Source organism: Citrus clementina, unplaced genomic scaffold (genome assembly GCF_000493195.1).
Source record: "Citrus clementina cultivar Clemenules unplaced genomic scaffold, Citrus_clementina_v1.0 scaffold_7, whole genome shotgun sequence".
Classification (NCBI taxonomy): domain Eukaryota; kingdom Viridiplantae; phylum Streptophyta; class Magnoliopsida; order Sapindales; family Rutaceae; genus Citrus; species Citrus x clementina.
In genome coordinates, this window is record NW_006262075.1 from 5,438,137 (window position 1) to 5,460,480 (window position 22,344).

At 36.4% G+C, this 22,344-nt stretch overlaps 3 protein-coding genes across 3 annotated transcripts; 1 reads left to right on the forward strand and 2 right to left on the reverse strand.

Annotated features, from left to right (window-relative positions):
* The first annotated feature begins 842 nt into the window (after positions 1–842).
* On the forward strand, positions 843–1,451 carry LOC18037823. Its single transcript, XM_006426254.2, has one exon. It carries the CDS (start codon positions 843–845, stop codon positions 1,449–1,451), a length of 609 nt encoding a protein of 202 aa, XP_006426317.2.
* A 192-nt stretch (positions 1,452–1,643) lies between these two features.
* Positions 1,644–8,910, reverse strand: LOC18037816 (ATP-dependent RNA helicase DEAH11, chloroplastic). The gene is made up of 3 exons (XM_006426255.2): positions 7,893–8,910; positions 4,621–7,747; positions 1,644–3,145 (listed from the first exon to the last, which is right to left on the reverse strand). The coding sequence occupies exons 1-3, from the start codon at positions 8,742–8,744 to the stop codon at positions 1,932–1,934; spliced, it is 5,193 nt and encodes a 1,730-aa protein (XP_006426318.1). The 5' UTR covers positions 8,745–8,910; the 3' UTR covers positions 1,644–1,931.
* Positions 8,911–14,194: 5,284 nt separating this feature from the next.
* LOC18037817 (bifunctional riboflavin biosynthesis protein RIBA 1, chloroplastic) lies at positions 14,195–20,358 on the reverse strand. The gene is made up of 8 exons (XM_006426256.2): positions 20,119–20,358; positions 19,627–19,936; positions 19,330–19,551; positions 18,271–18,593; positions 17,099–17,228; positions 15,876–16,172; positions 14,997–15,292; positions 14,195–14,776 (listed from the first exon to the last, which is right to left on the reverse strand). The coding sequence occupies exons 1-7, from the start codon at positions 20,172–20,174 to the stop codon at positions 15,023–15,025; spliced, it is 1,608 nt and encodes a 535-aa protein (XP_006426319.2). The 5' UTR covers positions 20,175–20,358; the 3' UTR covers positions 14,195–14,776; positions 14,997–15,022.
* Between the last annotated feature and the right edge of the window lie 1,986 nt (positions 20,359–22,344).

The following is a 22,344-nucleotide window of genomic DNA, read 5'->3' on the forward strand; positions in this document are numbered from 1 at the left end:
AAGAACTTTAAAAATTTAATGAGACTGTGGCTACCATAATCGTGAAACTATAATATTATTTATTTATTGTATAATTAATATGATATCTCAAAAAAAATTCTGAAATTTCTCAATAGTGGAGTGAAATTGATGTATACAGTTGATGCCTACAAAATTATAATACCGTTAGCGAACACGAACAAGAAAAGTAATAAAATAATAAGGAGGCTATAAACAAATTACTGGGAATTCATTTAATAGAAGGTAGATCTCTACTAGTCATCATTATTATTTTTTTTCCAGTTACTCTTCTATAAAATAATTATTTATTTATTTATTCATGTTTAAAAAAAAAAAAATTCTTCCGTCTCATCTATGAATCTTTCCATTTCTACGGCCAGCAATTAGTTATCGTAAACAGGACTTATTATTTTTTTGGGGGGGAACAAGAAAAAGAATGATTTATTTTATTTGACGGGTTCAGAAAAAGCTAAAAAACAAGGGCGGAATTTGCAGTTGAGTTAAGAAATTGTAACAGAGGAATATTGAAAAACAGCATGTAGATGTAGTTGTGTAAGTTGCAAGGCTGTAACGTAACGCAAGAAACGAATTTGGTGCGTGAAGAGGTAGGAAGTGAAAATCCCGGTCCCCACTATCCCCATTCTGTACGTGGATTTCAAATATCTTATTCACACCCCGTTTCTTGCGCCACCTTTTTTTTTTTAATTTCTCCGCAATCTCTTCGAATTCAATCCTCCTTCAAATAAAGTTCAAACCAAAAACCACGCCGCTCACCAACTAACTCTGTTTTGATTCAACTTGCTTGAATGATTGGTGGTTGGATGAAGGCACCGACGTCACCCATGGCTGCTGGTGCTAAATGGGGACCATCATCAGCTGGTGTGATTGAGAATGATACGGTGATGGGTCGTTTGCTTTTTCAAAAATCCGGTGCTATTGATTTCATGCAGAATTGTGATCTGCCTCCCCCTTTGAAGGTCTTTTCCGGCCCCGGCGGGACCGTCATCTCCTCCATGAATCGGGTTTGCGGCATCAAACAAGATCGACAACACGTCGATGGTGATGATGATTTTAATATTACTAATAATTATGAGTTTGATGTCTACTGCAGAAGCGGTGAACATGAACGTCAGAAGCTGGAGCTTTTGAAGGCCTTGAGATTGTCGCAGACGCGCGCGCGAGAGGCGGAGAAGAGGGCTGCTAGTTTGGCAGAGGAGAGAGATTTTATCTCCAAAGCCATGTTTCAGGATTCTCTGAGGCTGTTGGCTTACCGCCATTGGACGAGATTGCTTGAGTTCCAAGTTTCAAAGCTGCACTCACAATCACAACAAAACCATGGGGGCGATGATGATCGTGGTGGCGACGATGGAATCGAGGCGTCCTCATGGTTCATGGCTTTGGCGTTTTGTTTGGGCATTATGGGCGTCGTATTTAGTGCTTATTTTTTCTGAATTTTACTTTTTTTTTCGAGGTGTCCTACTATTATTATAATTATAATATTAACTGTATAATCTTCGGTTTACGTATAATATGATAATGGCGCGCGCGTATGTATGTGTGTTTGTGTATATATATATATACAGCTAAAGTTGTACAGACAAGTTTATAACACAGACCGAAAGTGAACCAATGATCTGAACTCTAATCCAACTCAGTTCGTATCTATCAACCGCTATTACCCTAATTTGCCCGCAAGTTGGGGAGTTGTGACTGGCGTCTCATATGCCGGAATGAAGAAGCACGACATTCACATTGCCTTTTCTTTCCTAAGACATTGGAAACTAAACCAAATATGTCCATCCCTACCTACCTCTCACCCCATCATACCATACAAGCGTGTATACACACACCTACGAATTAAAATTAGTCTTTATTTACAAGGATAACTTGACTGAAAAGCCTGCCTGTAGACAAGCCAGTTATACAATTCATCATATAAAGGACATGTGTTTGGACCTCAAATGCCCATAGCAGTCATTCGCGCTATTAAAGATATCTAAACAGACCCAGCAAATGTGCCTCCCACACCTACACTCGATATGGTTACACCCTTCTATTTTCTCAATTGTATATCCACAAATTGGGCAGGTCTTGACATGTTCTTTTCCTTTGCACCACTCCTTCAGGGATGAATCTGGATCCTCCTTGAACTCTCTATACTTTTCACATGACAGGTAAGGATGGTGCTCCAAGTGGCACATTGTACAAGTCTCAGCATAACAAGCTCCACAAAAGAATGGCTCGCCGGCTGTCCCAGGTTCTGCAACTCTATAAACTGAAGGGCAATCCGGCGATGGACAAAATCTGTAGGTGCCCCCACTGGATGCCACATACGCCCCCAGGGAAGCCCTAAAGAGTTCCTCAAACTTCTCATTAGACAATAGAGACCTCAAATCTGTCAGCAAAATAAGAGCTTTACAACCGCTGTGAGCACACCGTATTGGGAAACTATCCATGTTTTTTATTGCAGACTCACACTGCTCCACCAGGCACGACCGACAAAACAAATGCGTACAGCCTTCAAGTGTATAACTCTCTTCAAGTTCGCACAAGCAAATAGGGCAAGAAGCCTCACTATGGAGTCTCTCAGCTGAGCCATCACTCGTCTGGGCAATTTCATTAATTATCTCTTCCACTTTTTGCTTCAACTCTCTGTCTCCATGAACAGAAATGACATGGCGTCGAGTGTTAAGTGAAAACTCAGCCCCAGGTACCTTCTCTTTCAGACCTTGAAGGTCTGGCCCAAACCTTCTAACAACTTCTTTCATCAGGTCAGGAGGCAGAACTCCACCTCGGAGATGGATTTCCAGTTGCTTGCTTTCATGGTAGGTCAGAAGAGATTGAATCAATTTCTGCTGGGCCTCGGCAATATTATCCAGAGCACCAAAGATCTTTACACTAAGAGTATGCCTATCAAAGAGAATGAAAGTTCTCGTTTCTTGCTGTAGTGACTTCCTCAGATTGATGCCATCTCTTGTGAACAAATGCTGTAAAATTGTTGGAGTTAGGCTGGCGTGGTTTACAGTCCTCCCTCTCATAAGTTCTTCCACAGGTCTTCTCAGGTCTGCCACAGTTTTAGTAGCATTGGATGATATTCTCACTCGATAAGAACCATTATAATTCCTTTCCACCACGCATTCAGCACCTGAAAATGAAACAATTCAAGCTGTCAGTCCTTGATGATTTCAGAAATATTAGAAGAATGTCAATATGTCATGCTGATTAAATGCAGCCAAATCAAAATGATGGGACTTAAAACAACAGGATTTTTTTTTAACAAGCATGCCACTTTTTAGAATTACCCAAAATATTAGCTTCAGATAAAAATTCTAACCTAAAGATTGAAATGGAAAAAGAATAGCAAAGATGAGCAAAAATAAATCATACATGAGCAATTTATTAAAATGAGCCTTGCTACTACTTGATACAAGGGCTAAACAAATGTAGAAGCCAACAGCATACATTTCCCAGAATTTCTGACACACAAATTTATCACTCAATTTTGAAAGAATTGTGGATAAGTTTCATCGACTCTCTTGGCAGCAAATTGAACAATAATCAACCAACATGGGTAAGATTGGTCTCGGGGAATTAACTCAAAACCAAGTCCCCATAGGCAATGTGGAATTATCAAATCACCAAACTGCAATTGAATCCCTTTGCTGTCGAAGCACCAAATGACCACACTCTACTTAAAAAATGATCTAAGCCTTTCAGGCATTTTCCAGAAGAGATCACCACTAAAAATTCCCCAAGTCCATAACAACATCTCACAAGCCTCTCATGTAATTTCTATGTAGGAGGTTAGCAGCTATACTCCGCCATAAAAATTGGAACGCATGAGAACAAACTAAATCATTTACCTTATTAATTCAGATAGCGCACATTGTTGTTAGGCTTAATAATTAAAATTTTCAAGGTCGATTTACTGAACATGCAATCTGCGATTCACACATGAATAGTTCCAATTCATTGCAAAAGATTTTCTAGAGAAGAAAATACAAAAATTGTAATATCTCACTGGATTAAAAACATATCCACACAAAGAAATACCATTACTGCAGATTAACTAAATGTACTGTAAGTATGTTAGGAGCTAAAAACCCAGTCAATCACATTCTCACAATCTCACCAATCATCTTTTATCCAATTTTGAAGTACCTGAATCATAATATCAACACAATGTTGGTCCATCAAATGCAAGAAAAAAAGAAAACATATAGTATAATCAGGATCAGTCTAGACAAACCATGCTATACATCCTGATGATTTCATTCTGTCTTTCAAACTTTAAGCGAAAGAGTTAGCTTAAAAGTTAACACTGTGTACCTATGTACATGGGTCAAGTTGTTGAGTACAGAAAAAGATAAAAAAAAAATAATAATAAGAAGAAGAAAAGAGAAAAGGAAAAAAGTTGGCAGCAAAAATAATGTCAGTTTCAATTTCTATTTTCGGTTAGTAATTTGTACCAACTCATCACTTCATCAATCCTCGGAGTAAAATAAAAGGGCAGCTGAGGAAAAAACTGAACCTCTTATACATGAATGCAAAACATGAATATAAATAAATAAATTGATAAATACAAATAGAGAGTGAAAGAGAAGGAATTGCTAAATGTACCATTCACACGGTTGAGTGTTGCAAGTAAAGAATTCAGTTCCTCCTTGATCACAGAATAGACAGAAGCAGGACAAGATAAAGAGCTGTGAAACAACTGCTGGCACTTCATTTTCTGCCATGGTCCACATCCAGGCAATACTTTCCCTTCCAATTGTTCCAAAGCTTTTGCTGCCTCCAAGTGTAATCTTCCATCAAAGGTGATAAAAGCCTTCATGAAAGCATCCTTGGGTTCAGGTGGGAAAACTTGGACTCGGCAACAATTAGCATGGGAATTCCTCTTTGGCATAAAGCGAGATATCTCTCTCAGGAGTGCTTCTTCAAAAGCATCAAATTGTGGACATTCTACAGCATCTCCTCTTACCAGGAAAAGATCACGAATTCTCCTCGTAGTAACTTTCCTCAATTCCCCTAAAATTTCATCTTCAGAAAGCTCTTTATCCAGTCCACTTATCACCACAGCATCCATTGACCTTCTACCAATTTCGCACCGAACATACCTTCCTCCTATTGCCAGGTCAAAAAAATCCTTAACCAGAAATTCAACATCGGTTGCATCACACTTTACAACTGCAAACCCCTTACTAAGCCTACGAGGCCAATAAACTTTTGCTTTAACTGCAGGGAAAGTATACATTTTATTGTCACCTCCAAGAGTTGCCCGTGAAGGAACTACCTTCAGCAGAGAACCATTATATTCAACTCCATTTAGCTCAGTAGCTTTTCCAGCAGTATCAGGTGTAAGAAATGTTACCCTGCCCCACTTGTCCTTTTCATCACTGTCTTGCCCAACTGCAAACTTGTGGATAGAACAAATACTACCAGAGGCATTTTTCTCAAGAAACATCAAAAGCTCCTTATCATCCAAGATATTTGCATTTGAATGATAGACATCAACAGTCAAAAATCTCCTTTCCAGCTCTAAATGCTTGATCTCAGCACCAGCTCCAAACAGTGCGACGGATGGTGACACACCAGCTCCTTGATATAAGCATTTCTCTATGCATTCATTATGCAACCATTTTTTTTCGTACTCCAGAACATCACTTACAAGACCAAGAACCTCTTCGATGTCCTGTGAAGAAGCAAATAAAAGAATCTGATTCTGATCAACATTGACCTCAATACCAATTCTTTCATCCATAAAGGTACTCCGAAGACGTGATACAAGAGAAAGAACATTGCTGTTTGACTTCCCACAGAACTTCTTTAGGAGGATACTTCCAAAACCTGTTATCACCCTTACGTGCAACTTCTGTCTTTCCATCATGGACACATCAAACAAGGGAGAAGGACAAAGAGTTGACAAACTATCAAAGTCAAAGGCCGTAACGCAGACCAGATATTGATTATTTACAGATAGAAGTTCACCAAAAACGACCCAAGTTGGTTTCTGACCAAATATTAACAATGAACATGAAGGATGAAGCTGAACATGTTGCCCAGTCGTTGCCACTTCATAACCAAGCTGATCATACCCAGAGAACATAGCTACATTTTCAGCAAGGGCACAGAGTATGATCTCCTTCAACCATTTATCATATTCAGTGTATTTATGCGGATTCCAGAGCCAGTAACTTGGAATAATAATAGCAAGTTCCCTTTCGAGGCAAGTTTCCAACTCCTTGATTGTATCTTGACATCTTCGCAAGGATTTGGCATTTACGCTGTTTTCCCAACACCATTTATTTCTCTCCTCTCGAGGAAGAGAATCCCATTCCTTGTACACAGAGAGCAGTGTAAAGAGGTCACCATTGCGATGGCAAAATTGTACCTTAAGGCAATCAGCTTTTATTTTCTCGTCATCACTGCCAACTCTGCAAAATATGCTACTAGCATTTGCCATTACAGCAGCAAGAACAAGGCCCTCTCTTCCCAATCGACGACGAAAGCAACTGAGAATCAATTTACCAAGACGAGGCTCGATACCCAATTTAACCAAGAATTTACCTTCCTCAGTTAATTCAAATACACCATTGTTCAGCTTAATGGCTCCTAATTGAACAAGATTCCTAATGGCCATCTCAATGGCTTTTGCACTAGGAGCATCAACAAAATCAAATCCCTGCACGTCCCTGATTCCCAAGGCAAGTATCCTCAAAACTGCAATACCAAGATGAACTCTGTGTATCTCAGGCTCCTGATTGAGAGGCCTGGTTTCAAAATCGCTTTTGCTATAAAGTCTATAACATCTTCCAGGTTCTGTTCTCCCGGCACGTCCAGCTCGTTGATTAGCAGAACTCTGACTAACACGGCAAACTCTGAGAACATTCATACCAGTGCCAGGTTCAAAGTAACTCTCTTTGACCATGCCAGAATCAATCACAAACTTGACCCCAGGAATTGTAAGCGAAGTCTCAGCCACATTTGTGGCAAATATAACTTTTCTTCTCCCAGGGTAGCTTTTGAAAACACAAAATTGCTCATCAAATGAAAGCTGTCCGTGGAAAGGCAATGCAACTGCAGAAGGAGCATCAAACTTCTCACAAGCCCATTCTACTTCCATCTTAGAAGTTAAGAAAGCAAGAATTGTTCCTTCTTTCTCAGTTGTGTGAACCTCCCCCACCATCCTTACAACATCAGAAACATACGAAGCCACAGCAGAAGTTCCTGCAGTGGCACAAGGAACATATCTGACATCCACCGGAAAGTTCCTTCCCACCACATGAGAGATTCCACAGTCATAAAAGTATTTGGAGAGCTGGTGTGCATCTGCTGTAGCTGACATTATCACAAGCCTTAAATCAAACCTCCTACAAAGTAAATCTTTAACCAATGCCAAGAGAAGATCAGTGTTCAAGCTTCTTTCATGAGCCTCGTCAACAATGATGCATGAAATCCGAGACAAATCCCTATCATTCATGAAATGCTGCAGTAAACAATGGTCTGTCATATATATTACCTTGGAATCAAAGTGCTGAGCAGAAGAAAATGAGGGATAACATATGACTGAATCATCTTCGTAACACCCTCTACTTTCTTCTCTGACCCTCTGTGCCAAAGAGATTGCAGCAATCTTCCGAGGCTGAGTACATACAATCGATTGCTCCGCAGCAATTCCTGAATCAGCAAGAAACTGAACCAATTGCGTACTCTTTCCACAACCAGTCTCTCCAATCAATACCAATATCTATATGCATATGCCAAATTTAACAGCATCACATTATACACATATAAAAAATAAATAAATAAATAAATAAATAATCATAATCATAATAATAATAACTGACAATTAACCATCTGACAATTCTAAAATAAACACCAATTAAAAATACCTGTTCCCCATAAATTCTCCTCAAAATATCTTGGCGGTACATGTAGATAGGCAAGCCATCCTCAAGCCTCTTACACTCTCTGACAATGAAGGCCTGTATCCTGGACCAATCAAAGCGCTGGCAGTCTTCAAATCTAAACACATCGACATTGGCATCATAGGACTCCTTTTTCGCAACATTCTGAGGATCATCGAGATACTTCAAAACACAGTGCATACCATTCTTAAACTCCCTCACTCGTCTCATAATCATCTCCCTCTCTTTAAACAACCCCTTCTTCCTCTCATTCAACTCGCAGAAAACAGCATAACTATTCCTACTTCCCAACCTGTTCGAAACATTGGCAATTTCGTCGCATTTATCGTCCTTCATCTTCAGCCACTTGTTGACCAACTCGCCTTCCATCAAACCCTTCACATGATCGACAAATAAATTCCTCAGCCTCTCTTCAAGCTCGTCCGCGTCCGAAGGGACAACCACGTGGGGAATCAGTTTCAAATTCAAGCAGTGGGCCCCATTCAGCCGGGACTCCCACAGACCGACCATGGCGTTGAGAGTGTCCACCCATTGGTTAAAATAAAGGGAGGCGATTAAAGGTCCGGAGGGGGAAACGGCGACGTGTTCGCAAGACAAGCTGAGTTTGCTGAGTAAGGCTTTGAGTTCCTGTCCGGAAATAGCTGGCGTGGAGGAACGGAGTTGGATTATGAAGTTGGGGCAGGGGAGGGGTGGTGACGTGGCGGAAGGGGAGTGGCGTTTTTGGTTCGGCGGGATTTTGGGTCTGTTGTGCTGGTGGTAGTGTGTCCAATTTGGCAGCGACTTTCGCGCCGGACTGTGACGAAACGATTTCTTCATGGCATAGGGACCGAATTTTTCGAAAATTAAAACCCTAGATCAAGTACTATCACAGTGAAAGAAAGATAAGAATTTTTGGAGAAGAATTCGAGAAGTTGATGATTCAACTGTCGACGGAGAGAGGGAAGTAGAAACGGAGAGGGCTTTTCTTTTTCTTTCCATTTTTTTTTACCATCTGGCGACGGTGGTACCGTACCACAATTATGCTCTACCACACAATAATAATCCTTCTTATTTTCTAAAAATAATAAAAGTTACAAATTTTTAAATTTTCACATGTGAGTCCTAATTTAAAAATTATTTATTATTTTCTCTCCTTTATTTTTCATGGTTTAATATTAATTTTGGTTATCTTTTTTCCCTCCACGCTTCTTCTTTTTTTTCTTTAATCTGGTTTCTTCTTCTCTTTCTTTCTTTTTTATAGAATTTCATAGATAATTTTTATATTTTTGAATTTTCATAAACAATAAGAAGAGAGGAATTCATAACAAATCAAACAATTAGATTCAATCTAAAATTGATTGTGCTTGATCTTTTATTTTTAAATCGATTTTATTATAGTTATTGGATGATGGCCTCTCAAAGATAATAAACTCATTTGATCGATTTTTGATACAAACAATTAGTTTACTTATCAATTTTTGCCAATAGCCATAAACATTTCTTATTTTTATTGATTATAGAGAATGAAAATTCAACTTTTAGCTCTCTTTTCATACTTTCTAATCATTTCTATATCTCAACTGAATATGAGTTATCCTAATATTTTAAAGATCTTGTGACACTTGTCTCTTAGTGTTAGTATATAATTAGGATATAATTGTCTTTATTCTTTTAATTCATTAACTATCAATTGCTTAGTGAATTTTTTTTTTTTTGGAAAATATTAGACCATGCAAGAATCCTGATTCAACCATCGTAAATCACGAAGTTTCAATCATTAGCGTTAGAAAGAAAATCATGTTAAAAATTCATTAAGATTTAACTACTTTTATTTGAATTTCATTGAATACATGCAAACACTAAAACAACTTACCAATCTCACATTGTATTATCATTATTAAATCTTAAACCACATATTTTTGGCCTAATATAAAAGAAGTTTAACTAAATATCGAATAACTCTTTTAGGTTTTGACTAATCAAACGAACTTTATTTTATTTGTTTCTATCCCTTATACCCAAAAAAAAAAAAGATAGTTTTCAGTTCTCATTTTGGTTCATAAAAATCAAATTGACAAAGTTATACAAAATCTTTACATGAATTATATCATTGTTAAATTCTTTACAAATTTTATCAAATATACATAAAACGGTAAGGAAAAAATAAGTTTGCCAATACCCGACTCCGTTATGTTCCCATAATAAAACTAGAGAAATAAAATAGAGACAACAATAACTCCTCTTCATTTTTCTGTTTTACTTTAATGTTATGTACTTTTTTAATATTATGGACAATTAATTATAGAAGTAGATATGGAAATGATAGCAATAATTGAAGAATTATGAAATATTGATGTATTTGCGGAATAAATTAAGGAATTTATCTTTCTGAACTTAGGAAGTAATCATAGGGTTTATTTTTTATTTAAAGAGTTGTGACTCTTATGGATGTGCAGCTGAATCATGCATTATAATTACCCGATATCAATACTAAAAATCCTCTCAAAATTCCCTACATCTTCCTTATTCATATTATTTGATAACTTAGCCAATAAATAAAAATATTTACTAAAATAAATAAGATAAACAACTAAGATAAAAGAAAAGAAAAATGAAAATCTAAAAATTACTCACGGGTTGCGTGCGTGAGAAGGAAACAGGAGGATAATTCTTGATGGGGGTGAGAGAGTCAAATAATAATAGTTATATTTTTTTTCTGACTTTTAGGAAACTAAAGGAATTGCAATGTTAATAACCAAAGCAAACACATCCTGCCGTTGCCTTTACTCTTGCAATTCTCGCGTTGGATCCAACGGATGGATCACAAAAGAAGAAAAATTGTGATACCATACCACTGTAGCAACGTAGCTAACCTTTTCTTTCATTTTTTTTTTCCTAATTCGCTCGTTCCTCGAGTGTTGCGTCACACGTGGCGGGCCAATAGAGCTTCCCGATTTTATAATTTTTGGGGAGAAAAATGAACTTCGCGAATCACCGGTTAGGTAGGCACCGAGGAGTAAAGAGGGGCACGCTCAATTTATTATACTGCCCTCGTCCCCTCCCCGCTGCTCTATTGACTTGACTTGAGGCATATTACTTATTTTATTAACTTTTGTCTTATGTATCGCCACCACATACAATTGATTTGATAGCTGACGCCGTGTTAAAGCAGAAGAAGGACTACAAAAGAATCCTTTTTTTTTTTCCTTTGAAAATCAAAAAGTAAAAATATATTACAAATATCGATTTGTTCGTTGTTTAAATAAATATTGTTTATGAGATCAGAAATAAAATTTTTAGGGTTTAATTATGGCAAGAAAATTATATATTGAATAGTAGGCGTGCTGTATAAGTATAAAAAGTAATTATTTTATATTAAAAGCAGAGTTCTTATTAATAATTCATATGATGAGAATTTTATAATAAAATAATTTATTAAAATAAGAGCCTTTAAAGAATCTTTTTGAATGCAAATATTATCACCTATGTCTATAATTGTTTTCTTTTTAACCCCCATATTTTCGTGATGTGTTTAAAAAATAAAGTAATTTACCATGAAAAATGATTCATTTTGGGATAAATAATGCACTTGAATTGTTTAGCTGTGAGTAGTAACTTCCCGCGTGGGAACGGGGTTGTAAATTATGAGACATTTTCAACAAAAGCGTTTACTTGGTGGTCAAGTTTTTGAGTGGAATTGTAAAATCAAATGCACTTTCTTCTCATTACAGCAGTTCCTTCTCCCAATATTGTCTTAATCTTTATTTTCTTTTTCTCTTTTTGTTAAAGTGATTATGATTTGATCTTGTTCTGATTAAATTTTATTAATGTGATTAGTGATTAATAAATTAAAAAAAAATAATTAAATCATAATTATATACTAACATTAAAAGATAAATGACATAAGATCTGTAAAAAATAACAAGGGCTTATCAGGATGCAATCAATGAGGTTAAAGAGTTATTTATGTATCAAATTCTAATGATTATGAAAAATAATAAACATCCAAAACTTCCACCGAATTGGCATATAGGAAAATGAAAATTTTAAAGTTAATTAATTGCGCGGATGGAGATGACAGTTCGCCAGTGTTTCTTAGTTTCAATATATAAACGTGGGAGCATGCCAGCATGAGTGACTGAGCTGATCCTTTCCCAGTTCCCATTGCCATTTACATCTTTTACGTAAATATTGTCATTGTCCAGTCTCCACCAACATCATTGACAGCGGGCTGAAAAGAAAGCTGTGTTCTACTCCAAATTCCAATTTCTTACGACGTAATGTCGAAGCATTATCACATGCCGCTCACGGCATGGCTTTAACTCCCAGGTGTAGAAAACCCACTCTCTCGACAAAAGGTTGTGAGAATTGATTCCACATTCTAGTCCTTTTTTATCGTTGAAAATTGGGTGGGGTGGATCCGATCGGAGTACATTTTCTCGTTCATTAATACTCGTGGGTTTAAATTCTGTATTGATTTTAGGTTAATCACACCTGATTTCTAGTTGTAAGTATTGCTGTGTTTATTTTCTGGAGTGATAGTGAAGAGTGCGGATTCTTTCTACTTTAATATTTACTTTACTAAATTGAAAAGAAATTGAGAATCTCACTTCTTGAGCCCCACTCATTTTTTCAGTAGAGGGTGAGAGACTTTATATGATAATATGATCAAGACTTTATATGATAATATGATCAAGTATTTTGTTGTTTAGACTTTATATGTGGCATATTTATAACTTTTGAGTGTTGTCTCAAATGATTCGTCTCAAGCTCTATGACACTACTCTCTACGATTCCATGTACATCTTTCTCGAGAAGGAAATAATTAATTAATTATGGGACAAAATCATAAAAGATAAAGAGAAAGTTAATCGGGAAAACGATCTTTATCTTTACCGAACGAATTGAAGAAGCGACACGTGTGAAGCTGGTCCACATACAATAACAGTCACCTCAATCTCGTAAGCATGACTTATGAAAAAGCGACAACGGATGACGAATCCCCCCTGGGCTTCTCGAGACTCGAGAGCGGCATTCTGTTGTACCGTACGGATGGAGGGTCCATCCTACTGTCCTACACGAGTCATCACTCAAGTTCCACTGTCAAATTACATTTTGATGATGATGCTCACTAGAACTAACTAAATAAATAAATAACAAATAAAATAAAATTTACTGAAAATATAAACAAAACTTGACATAACTGAGTTTTACGTTGGGTTCGTGAATACCATTTTTATTTCATTTATTTAAAGATTTGGGAAAAAAAAAAGTTAAAAAATTTTGAGTTAAAATGGCCTACTTGTTGTGCATTGGATGCTATTATACTTTCTATGTTTCCATGACTTACCGTCTTATTCCATATGAAGGGATTGACTTTTTTTGGGAGACCAATTATTTACCATAGTTATGTTTGTTTGTACCCGTTTGTAAGAGTGAATGAGAAAATGAAAATGACCAATTTATCAAAAAAAGTGAGTGGAGCAAAATTTTATTTTAATTTAAAGATGACAGTTATCTTTTTTATTTTAATCTTAGAATAACTTTTTTTTTAATTTTTTATAAACTTTTTGCATTGGATGAAAAATTTTACCCATTGAACACAAAATTCAATCCTTTATTGCTATTTTAACTCAAGTGTCGGCACTCACAATTATGAAACAACTCAACAAGCTATGTATAAAAGGCGATGAATTTTATAATTTGTTATATGGAGATCCCAAGAAAATGAAATTGGGTCTCCCTTCACAATTATAATTTCTTCACTCAATAAAATTTTATATATGTATGAGTGTGTGTATTACGGAATCCATCATTTTAGCGTCGACTAATTTTTCACTAGTTTATGATCACAACGAAATTTACATCTTTAGACCTGCATTAAACACCAATTTTCTGCATTGTAAAGACAATATTGACCAAGGAAGTATGAAATTTTAACTACCGTAGACATAACGTTTACAACTTGAAATAAAAGATAATAAATAAAAGTATAAGATTTTATACTTCAAATTGAAAAATTATGCTTTGAATTATAAAATCACCTACTCGTACATTTTCAGTGGTTTCCTTGAATTTACGGTGATCATAAGATGCGAGAACTTATAAGGTAGCCCTCACAAAATGGGATACTGGCCCACATGAGCCTGCCTCCAGCTACTCCATTTAGCATGGCCATATCTTACATAAATCTGTACGGTAGCCAAGCCCATGTTAATATGGCTTGAATGACCCACAGGGACCTTTTTTTCCTCTGCAGAATCCGAAAATTGAGTGCACCGCAATCATGAAAGCAAAAGGAAATATTTCTTATTCTTGCCAGAGAAAAGTAAAGAGAAAAGTGACACAATCAGTTCAATTGAGGCTGAAGCAACTGGGTTAGCGATTTCCCGTCTTGCTTCAATCTCACAAAGCGAAGAGAAAAATGAGTCCATAAAATTTAATTCTAACTTTAAATGCACAGGCAATTGTTCTCTACGGTTTTATATTTTATTATCCTCTTCTCCTCAAATGGTTTCAACTTCAAGCTGTAGACTTCAAACATCCTCTATTATTACTGCAATTTCCAACCTACCTACCCCGCAACTTTAAAATATTAAAACTATACAAACTACATATATACTTTTACATTTAAAATCATTAATATACTTTTATTTTTTATTTTCATTCTTTCATTACTTGCACCTCACTACATGAGAATTTGTAGAGTTCATTTGTATCAACTAATGGCCATGCCATCGACATCAAAAATCTCGTAGACTAGGGCAGAAATATATGGACTGAAATGATTCTGAGCTAATAACCGACTGTGCAATTTCTTCCCAAAAGACTTGTGAAGACGCCAGCGCCCCATTAAACTCTTACAACATCTATATAACATGAAAAGAATTTCATTAATATGTCATCGCAATATAATTCAAACGGCTCAATCTGAATACAACCATTCAATTTTAGGAAGAAACCAAAGTCTCTTCTCTAAAGGGGAAAAATATCTTATTTCCGAAAGTATTTACAAATTCACAAGCAAAAAGAGTATATGATGCAGATTTTAGCAAAAAATACACAGATCCGACAATTTTATCCACTTACATCACTTGCTATTGAGAAGGAACTGCTTATGTCTCTGATACACCACCAGATGATCCATCGATGCTTGAATTACCATCGTCACTGATAATGCCATTACCATGACTACCGGAATTCAAACCATATACATGCCCCATTTTCGCACGTTTAGTCTCCAAATATCGCTTATTCTCCATGGTTATTGGTGTCAATAATGGGATCCTGCCCGCAATTGCTAGACCATAACCTTTGAGTCCAACATATTTTGAAGGATTGTTTGTCATTAACTTCATCGTCCGAACACCCAGATCTCGTAGTAGCTACATTAGAACAGGTCATACTTTCAGCTACTCAGTCGATGTATTTGTTGCCACAAAGGTGCTTTTTGTTATGGGCGGGGGTGTATACGAGGACAGATACAAACATATGTGAAAAAATAAATTAAAATACAACAAAATAAAATAGCACAAGAAACAACTTAACAAAAATATCCTCTAATTTCAGAAAACAGGGGTTGGAAGGGAAAAAGGAAAAATCTCAACTACCTGGATTCTTATTAACTGTTTTAAAAAAGTTTCAGCTATAGCAATAAAAGAAGCTCTAATGTCATATCTTTGTCCCAAAAAAAAAAAAGGTTATACTATGATCAAATTAACCATCTTAAAACTGTAAAAGCAAAAGCAACTCCTCCAGAAATAATAACCACCAATGAATTCAATCTAAAAAATTAATGTTAGTTTTGTAATTTTAGAATTGGCAAAAGTAAAAGCTACATTCTTCAACCAAAGGCAGCTTGAGCCTGCCCAATATTGTTTATGATGTGATGCAATACGGGGCTATGAATAGACAGCATGGAAGCAATGACATTAAAAAAAGATTCATAACTTGTAAGGAGATATATACCTGTGCACCAATACCATACTCCCGAGAATCAACAGGCAATCCTAATTCTTCATTTGCTTCAACTGTATCACGTCCATCATCCTGTAGGTTGTAAGCGCGGAGCTTGTGGCCCAAACCAATTCCTCTACCTTCATGTCCACGGAGATAGACCAATACTCCCCGACCGGCTGCTTCAATTTGTTTCATTGCCAATGCTAGTTGGTTTCCACAGTCACATCTTGCTGACCCAAATATGTCACCAGTGAGGCACTCAGAATGCACCCTCACGAGAATATCCTGTCCATCACCAATCTCACCCTGCATGTATTATAGCTGTCACTATTAGTCATAAGAAAGACTGCCTCACAAATTCACGAAGCAAACAGAGAGAAAATATCATAATCAAGTGCGAAAGAACAGTGAAAATGATTGGTGTACAGCTATTATTAATTAAGGTATAAATTATAAAGGACTAGAATAAGAAACAATAAATAAATAAGTAAAAACTAATAGTCAACGATAGTTACTAAGCTAAACTAATGATACATAGGATTGCCTATTTGGATTGACATTCCCCTCAAGCTGGAGCGTAGATATTCAGTGGCCATCTTGGAACATAGATGTAGAATAGTTCCATTGTAAATAGCTTCAGTGAAACTATCTTAAATTTGATCTCTTAATCGGATATAGACGTGACCACTTCAAGATTGACAGAAAGAATATAAAATGTATCCCACTCAGTAACCACAATGTGCAGTGGTAGCATTGATTTTTCTCCATGTCAGTGAGAAGGGATTTCAATGCATATACAAATGATGGTCAACAGTGGATCTAACTTCCATTTTCCTGTCTTTGAATATCAAGACAGCATTAGAAAACGTAAGTTTAACGGGAACATTCAACAAAGGGTGTCCGAATCTCCAAAAAGTGCATGAAGCTATATCCTCATGGCTATGGGAAGTCAAGGAAGTTAGACGTTCACCAAAGAAACAAAGAGTCAAACTTGCAAAAATTCAATCGTGATAGATCTTTACATTAGTCTTATTTTGTTCAGTGATAATTAGTAGTGATTATGAATGCACTGAGAATGCATTGTAAATACTAAGTGTAAGTAACTACTACAGAAATGGCAAAGATGGCCTTGAATGCTTGTCTTCAGAATAAGAACTTTGACATTAGTGTTCTTCGATGCAAAAATAAGAGAATTTCACCAGAAGCGCTTGATAATTCAGATGGATGCATACTTTAACCATTGCAATATGCTCGATTCCATCTAGTAAGGACCTATAACAGTGAGCTTTAAATGGACCCCACATTGTAGGTATCGGTGCAGCAGCTGCCAGCTCTACTAATCTATCTCTTTTCCTCCTATATCTGCCAATACAATTTATAAATAACTTCAAAATGAGAAATATTTCATAGGTTCAAAATGCAGAGACAATAGAACAGTATGCAGAGCAACTATCCGTGGGCAAGAACATGTGAAAAAAAAAAATTGCAAACCAGAATAAATCAATTGATCAGCTAAAGAAAGAAGAGGGACAACAAGGTAGAGAACGGTTGCAACACTTCGCTTGTGAACAAACTACATGACAGAAATTTCAATTATCTCAAAGGAAAGTATGCTTTAATGGACTAAGTATTTATAAGAGAGTTGAGAAGTATGTGACGCTGTACGAAATCCAAGATTTATAAAATACGTGCTTCTTAACATCCCACTCACAAGCCAGCCTAAAAGAAAATGGACCGAACATTAGGTGTCTGGCAGCAAGGCAAGGTGGAATCTTCAAAATAGGACTACATGGACATGCTTAAAAACCATGAGTAATAAGCCAATCTAAATGCTTAAGCTATTAGATGAAAGAGCATATGTGAAACAAATTAAATCAAAATAGATGTCAAATTCCCTAATAACTCAAAGGCTTAAGCTATAAACTATATTAAACCAAGAGGTATTCAGCGTGGACTCCCTAGACCTCTTTTCACAATTAGGCCCAACAAAAGAAATTCCCTAACAGGTGAAAGATAAGAAGAAGGAAAAGAGAGCTCACAGAACAGGCAAGGTATAAGAGTTGGACCAAGGATTCAAGATAGGCTTGACATAATTGGATTTATATCATGCAGATTAAACTAAAAGTACTTTTCCTCCGTATACCAAAACTATTTTTATCATGTAGTGGAGAATATTAAGCTAGTCATACAACATGTAACTGGGAAATATGCACCATAGCATGGCTACTAGTAACTGTTTAGATATTTCCACCTAAGTTTACTTGTTAATGGCATAGTTCACAAACTTAAGCTTTGAACATACGAAAACATTCACAATAGTTTGTTAGGATGATGCAATTTAAGTCTCTGCAGCTTACTTCAAAATTAGTAACAGAAAGGAAAATCTTGGTCATTTACTGAATACCTGATTAAATCAGCAATGGATATAATTTTCAAGTTTTCTGTCTGTGCAAAATGGCGAAGCTTAGGTAATCTAGCCATGGAACCATCATCATCAACAATCTCACACAAAACTGCAACAGGTTCTAGCCCAGCCAAGACAGCAAGATCAACAGAAGCTTCTGTGTGTCCGGCTCTCTTCAAAACTCCTCCCTCTCTGTACTTCAGGGGAAAAATATGACCTGGGCGATTGAAATCTTCAGGTTTTGAATCTCTACATGCAAGAGCCAATACAGTCTTTGCCCTATCATTAGCTGAGACTCCAGTTGTTGTACCGTATTTTGCATCCTACAGAAAGCCAAATAAAGTCAGACCCAGAGAAAAAGTATTCGTACTACCAAGATCATACTACATAAGAGAATTATAAACTTACAAATCCAAACAGTTTCGTGGAGAGGAAGAAAATAATCGCCATCATCATCAATGAACAAGAGGGGGGTGGGGGGGGAGGGGGTGGGGAGGATTTGGTAACTTCAATCCCTCTAGACGAATAGTTTCAGGTGGATACAAAAAAGATTTTGTAAAAGACTTCAGGTAATATACATGCACTAGCACCACAAGTGCTAAGACTTACGTCAAAATCAGATTAGATCAACTTGGAAATCAATAAATGCTGAAATAATTGAAAAGAAATTCAATACAAATTAATATAGATGCCAAAGTAAACTTCACCTCTTTCAACAAAATCAGGAAGCAAGTTTCAGAACCCATTTCTAAGACCTTGAAGTTGACAAACCATCAGAACATCACAAATTGATAAAAGAAAAATGAGGTTGAAAAATTCATGTCCCTTAAAAGAAACAGTAAACAAAACAGAAGGATGAAGAACGGGAATACTATGTAATAAAAATGCTTAATTAAGAAGATGCAGTCTACAATTGAAACTCTAGAGTTGTTGTCTTCCAAAAATTTCATGATTAACCTATTTTAGCATTCCCAATTTTCGTACTCGGTACGACCAACAAGTTTCTACATATAAAAACACCTCAATAGTTTTAAAACATAATAAAAGGAAACTACATACCACCGACACAGTGAATGCGGTACAAAGCTTTTCCTCATTATCCTTGTGATTCACCATCAAGGGAAGTTCTAACCTCTCTAAGTCTTCACCTTTCATGCTAACACACACAATCCCAGTACCATGCCTGACTATAAATGCCATAGCTTCAGGTGTGACCAAGGACGCTGCCATTATCAGATCTCCCTCATTTTCCCTATCCTCATCATCCACAACAATAACTAACTGCAAATCAATCTGCAATTAGTATCACATTATCTTTAAGCAATAATATTTTGAAATCACTATCAGACCACTTACTTTGCCTTGACGAATATCTTCAATGGCCTCTGAGATGGAAGCAAATCCTTCGGTAGGACGATCAAGGTCAAATTCATCATCATTAGGAAAGAAATCACTAGTTTTCGGTGTTATTTCGGCACCGAGAGTTCCAAAACCTATTGTATCAGACTGAGTCTCAATAGCAGTAGATTTTTTATTGTTATTTGGATAGGAGATAACGTCCCCTTCTCCAGAAACCAACGCAGCAGTTTTAATTCTACCAACATTTCTAATACTCAAGCATCCATCTGCTGAAAATGGCTTCACAAAATGCAAACAACTGCCCCCTCTATAAATTTTACAAAGACAAGGAAACAATTAGCCTTATCAATATTTGAAATTTGAACACATATTTTCAAAAATAAATGACATCACACATAATCTACAATTCTATGATTTGAATTTAGTAAAGTTTCTCTCAGTAACCCAAATTCGAAGAAAGAAGAAGAAGAAGAAGAAAAGGAAGCTTACTGTGGCTCTCTTACTAACAGAGCCATTGAAGAGCAATAGAGGTTGCTTGTAGACATTGTTTGAAGATGTCTAATTTGAAGGATGAAATGCAAAAGGTTCCACTTTTCAGTTAATCGGGTGCGTTAGCCTTTAGCTCCATCGCCAGCCACCACCGCCACTAACCAAATTCATTCGAGGGTAAGGATCATTTGGGACGGTTGTAGATACTTGTAATATTTCGCTGACGTGGCTGACGTGGCCTTATTTGCTTGGTGGCTGACGTGGCCTTATTTTACTGCATGAATTTCTTTCTTCTTGACTATTTTTCTTTGTCAATCACGTCCTCAACCCGACGTTGGCTTCCCGCGTCTGCGACACAATGCATTTTCAATTTTTCATTGCTTTTAAATAACGCTGTCGTTTTATTGGCCGCATTTTCACAGCTTCATTTTGTCCATTTTCCCTCCTCCAATAAAATCGACAAACTCGTTCAGCACCGGAGACTAAGGTCAGTCAGTCATCTTCTACTTCCACAAGCTGACTTTAAATCAAAATCAAAATTGGATTCAGTTTATGTATAATGTATTTGCAGTTAATATTTGACAAAAGCAATGTGATTTGCACCACAGTATTGCCGTGATATAAAATATTTAGCATATGAATGCTAATTGATTGGCTGGTTTTGAGGCATACAATTCATAAATTTAGTTCGGATAGTCTTGGTTACATGTTAGGTTTATGAAATATTGAGATAGTGGTTTCAATATGCCGTCATATTCTCAAACATCTGGTCTGTATGTGCAATGAGATCTGGCTTCCTCTTGCTTTTAGATTAGACCGTGCAATCAGAGCTTTCTATGGAACCTTTCAGGGATCTGTTGTCATCAGTATATTAGCCAATGTTTTCCTTCTATACTAGTAAGCTTATATGTCAAACTGTACTTAGTGTGTGTTTGGCGCACCTGAATATGAAAATTAAATTACTGTATTTCTTATTTGTTTCTTTGGATTTGATGATGACTATTTTTTGGATAGTTTCTTAGACCACAACGCCTCAGTTTTAATCTAGAAGCAAAAGTGCACCACCATAAGAACTGTTGCCGTATAGTGATTTCCTCTCACAAATATTCAGCATATTTTTATACAATGTCATATATCTGTCTGTTAATTGATCTTCCAAGGTGGAGAAGTTACTATTTCGTCCAATGGTAAAAGTCATAAGCTTCTGAGAGGAAGCATGTGTGTGTGAGCTTCGAATTCAAGCTACCTCATATGGAAATGTTGAATGTTAGGAGCTTGAGACTGTTTTCCCGTAGGAACAACATTTGGGGTCATAGACTTGTAAACATTAAAACTTAGATTGTAAAAGATTCTAGGAGACAAGTTGTGGTGAAATGAGGGACAAATTAAAATGAGTAAGTACATTAAGACTTAGCTGATTATACTCAAGTTCGATTTTGCCAAAAGCATGCTGTTAAGGCCACTCTCAATCAAATCTGGACTGTTATCTTAGCAACTAAATCCGGACTGTTATTCTTAGACAGTTAGTGGCTAATGAAGTGAATTTAGGACTAAAGGTCTTGGATATTTTTGGCTATTACTTTCTTCTCTGATGTTCTTTGTTTAATTGGTGGTTAATGGTACTTTTCATGTCTGAGGGTAAAACCCTTATATGTGGCTGCTAGTTGGTGCAAACGGTAACCTTCTTGGGGTACTGCTCACACCAAGGAAGAGGAGGGGATTGGTTTATGTTATATGTATCTTAAACAGGATAATAAATTCTAAAAAACAAGCATCTGATGTGAATTCAAAATAGTTACTGTAAATATAAATCACTGCAGCTACAAAGTGCTTTCACATTATTTGTTTGAAAATTTTTATGTATTCTTTTAGATTTATCTTATTATGCTTAAAATTCTGGATCGTTTGCTGTGATTCCTTTACTTCCTTCAAAAGACAAAAATGCCAATAAATCTTGGCATAGTGACTCTCTGTGAAGTGTAGTTTACTACCTCTGATATCTGTTTCTTTTTAGGGGCTTCAACACATCTAGTTTGGGTCATTATGTGCTTGTGTAATTTTCTGATTATCTGCCTTTATACAGGCTGACATGATAGCTTAAGCAAGAAAAATTAATTCTTGTAATTTTAATGATGGGTACTTCTGTAGAAACAGGTTAGTGGACTTTAGAAGTGCTAGGTTGTTGATCTTCCAGAGTATTCTAGTTTCTTTTCCTGTGACGTTGTT

Bases quoted from the DNA above. Each gene is read 5' to 3' on its own strand.
- LOC18037823 (XM_006426254.2), top strand. From the start codon at position 843: ATGGCTGCTGGTGCTAAATGGGGACCATCATCAGCTGGTGTGATTGAG.
- LOC18037816 (XM_006426255.2), bottom strand. From the start codon at position 8,744: ATGAAGAAATCGTTTCGTCACAGTCCGGCGCGAAAGTCGCTGCCAAAT. The intron at 7,748-7,892 runs GTATTTTTAATT...ATATGCATATAG, and splicing joins GGAGAATTTATGGGGAACAG to ATATTGGTATTGATTGGAGA. The intron at 3,146-4,620 runs GTACATTTAGCA...TTTCATTTTCAG, and splicing joins AACACTCAACCGTGTGAATG to GTGCTGAATGCGTGGTGGAA.
- LOC18037817 (XM_006426256.2), bottom strand. From the start codon at position 20,174: ATGTCTACAAGCAACCTCTATTGCTCTTCAATGGCTCTGTTAGTAAGA. The intron at 19,552-19,626 runs GTAAGTGGTCTG...ATTGATTTGCAG, and splicing joins AAGATATTCGTCAAGGCAAA to TTAGTTATTGTTGTGGATGA. The intron at 17,229-18,270 runs GTATTCAGTAAA...TTGTATTGGCAG, and splicing joins TCCATTGCTGATTTAATCAG to ATATAGGAGGAAAAGAGATA.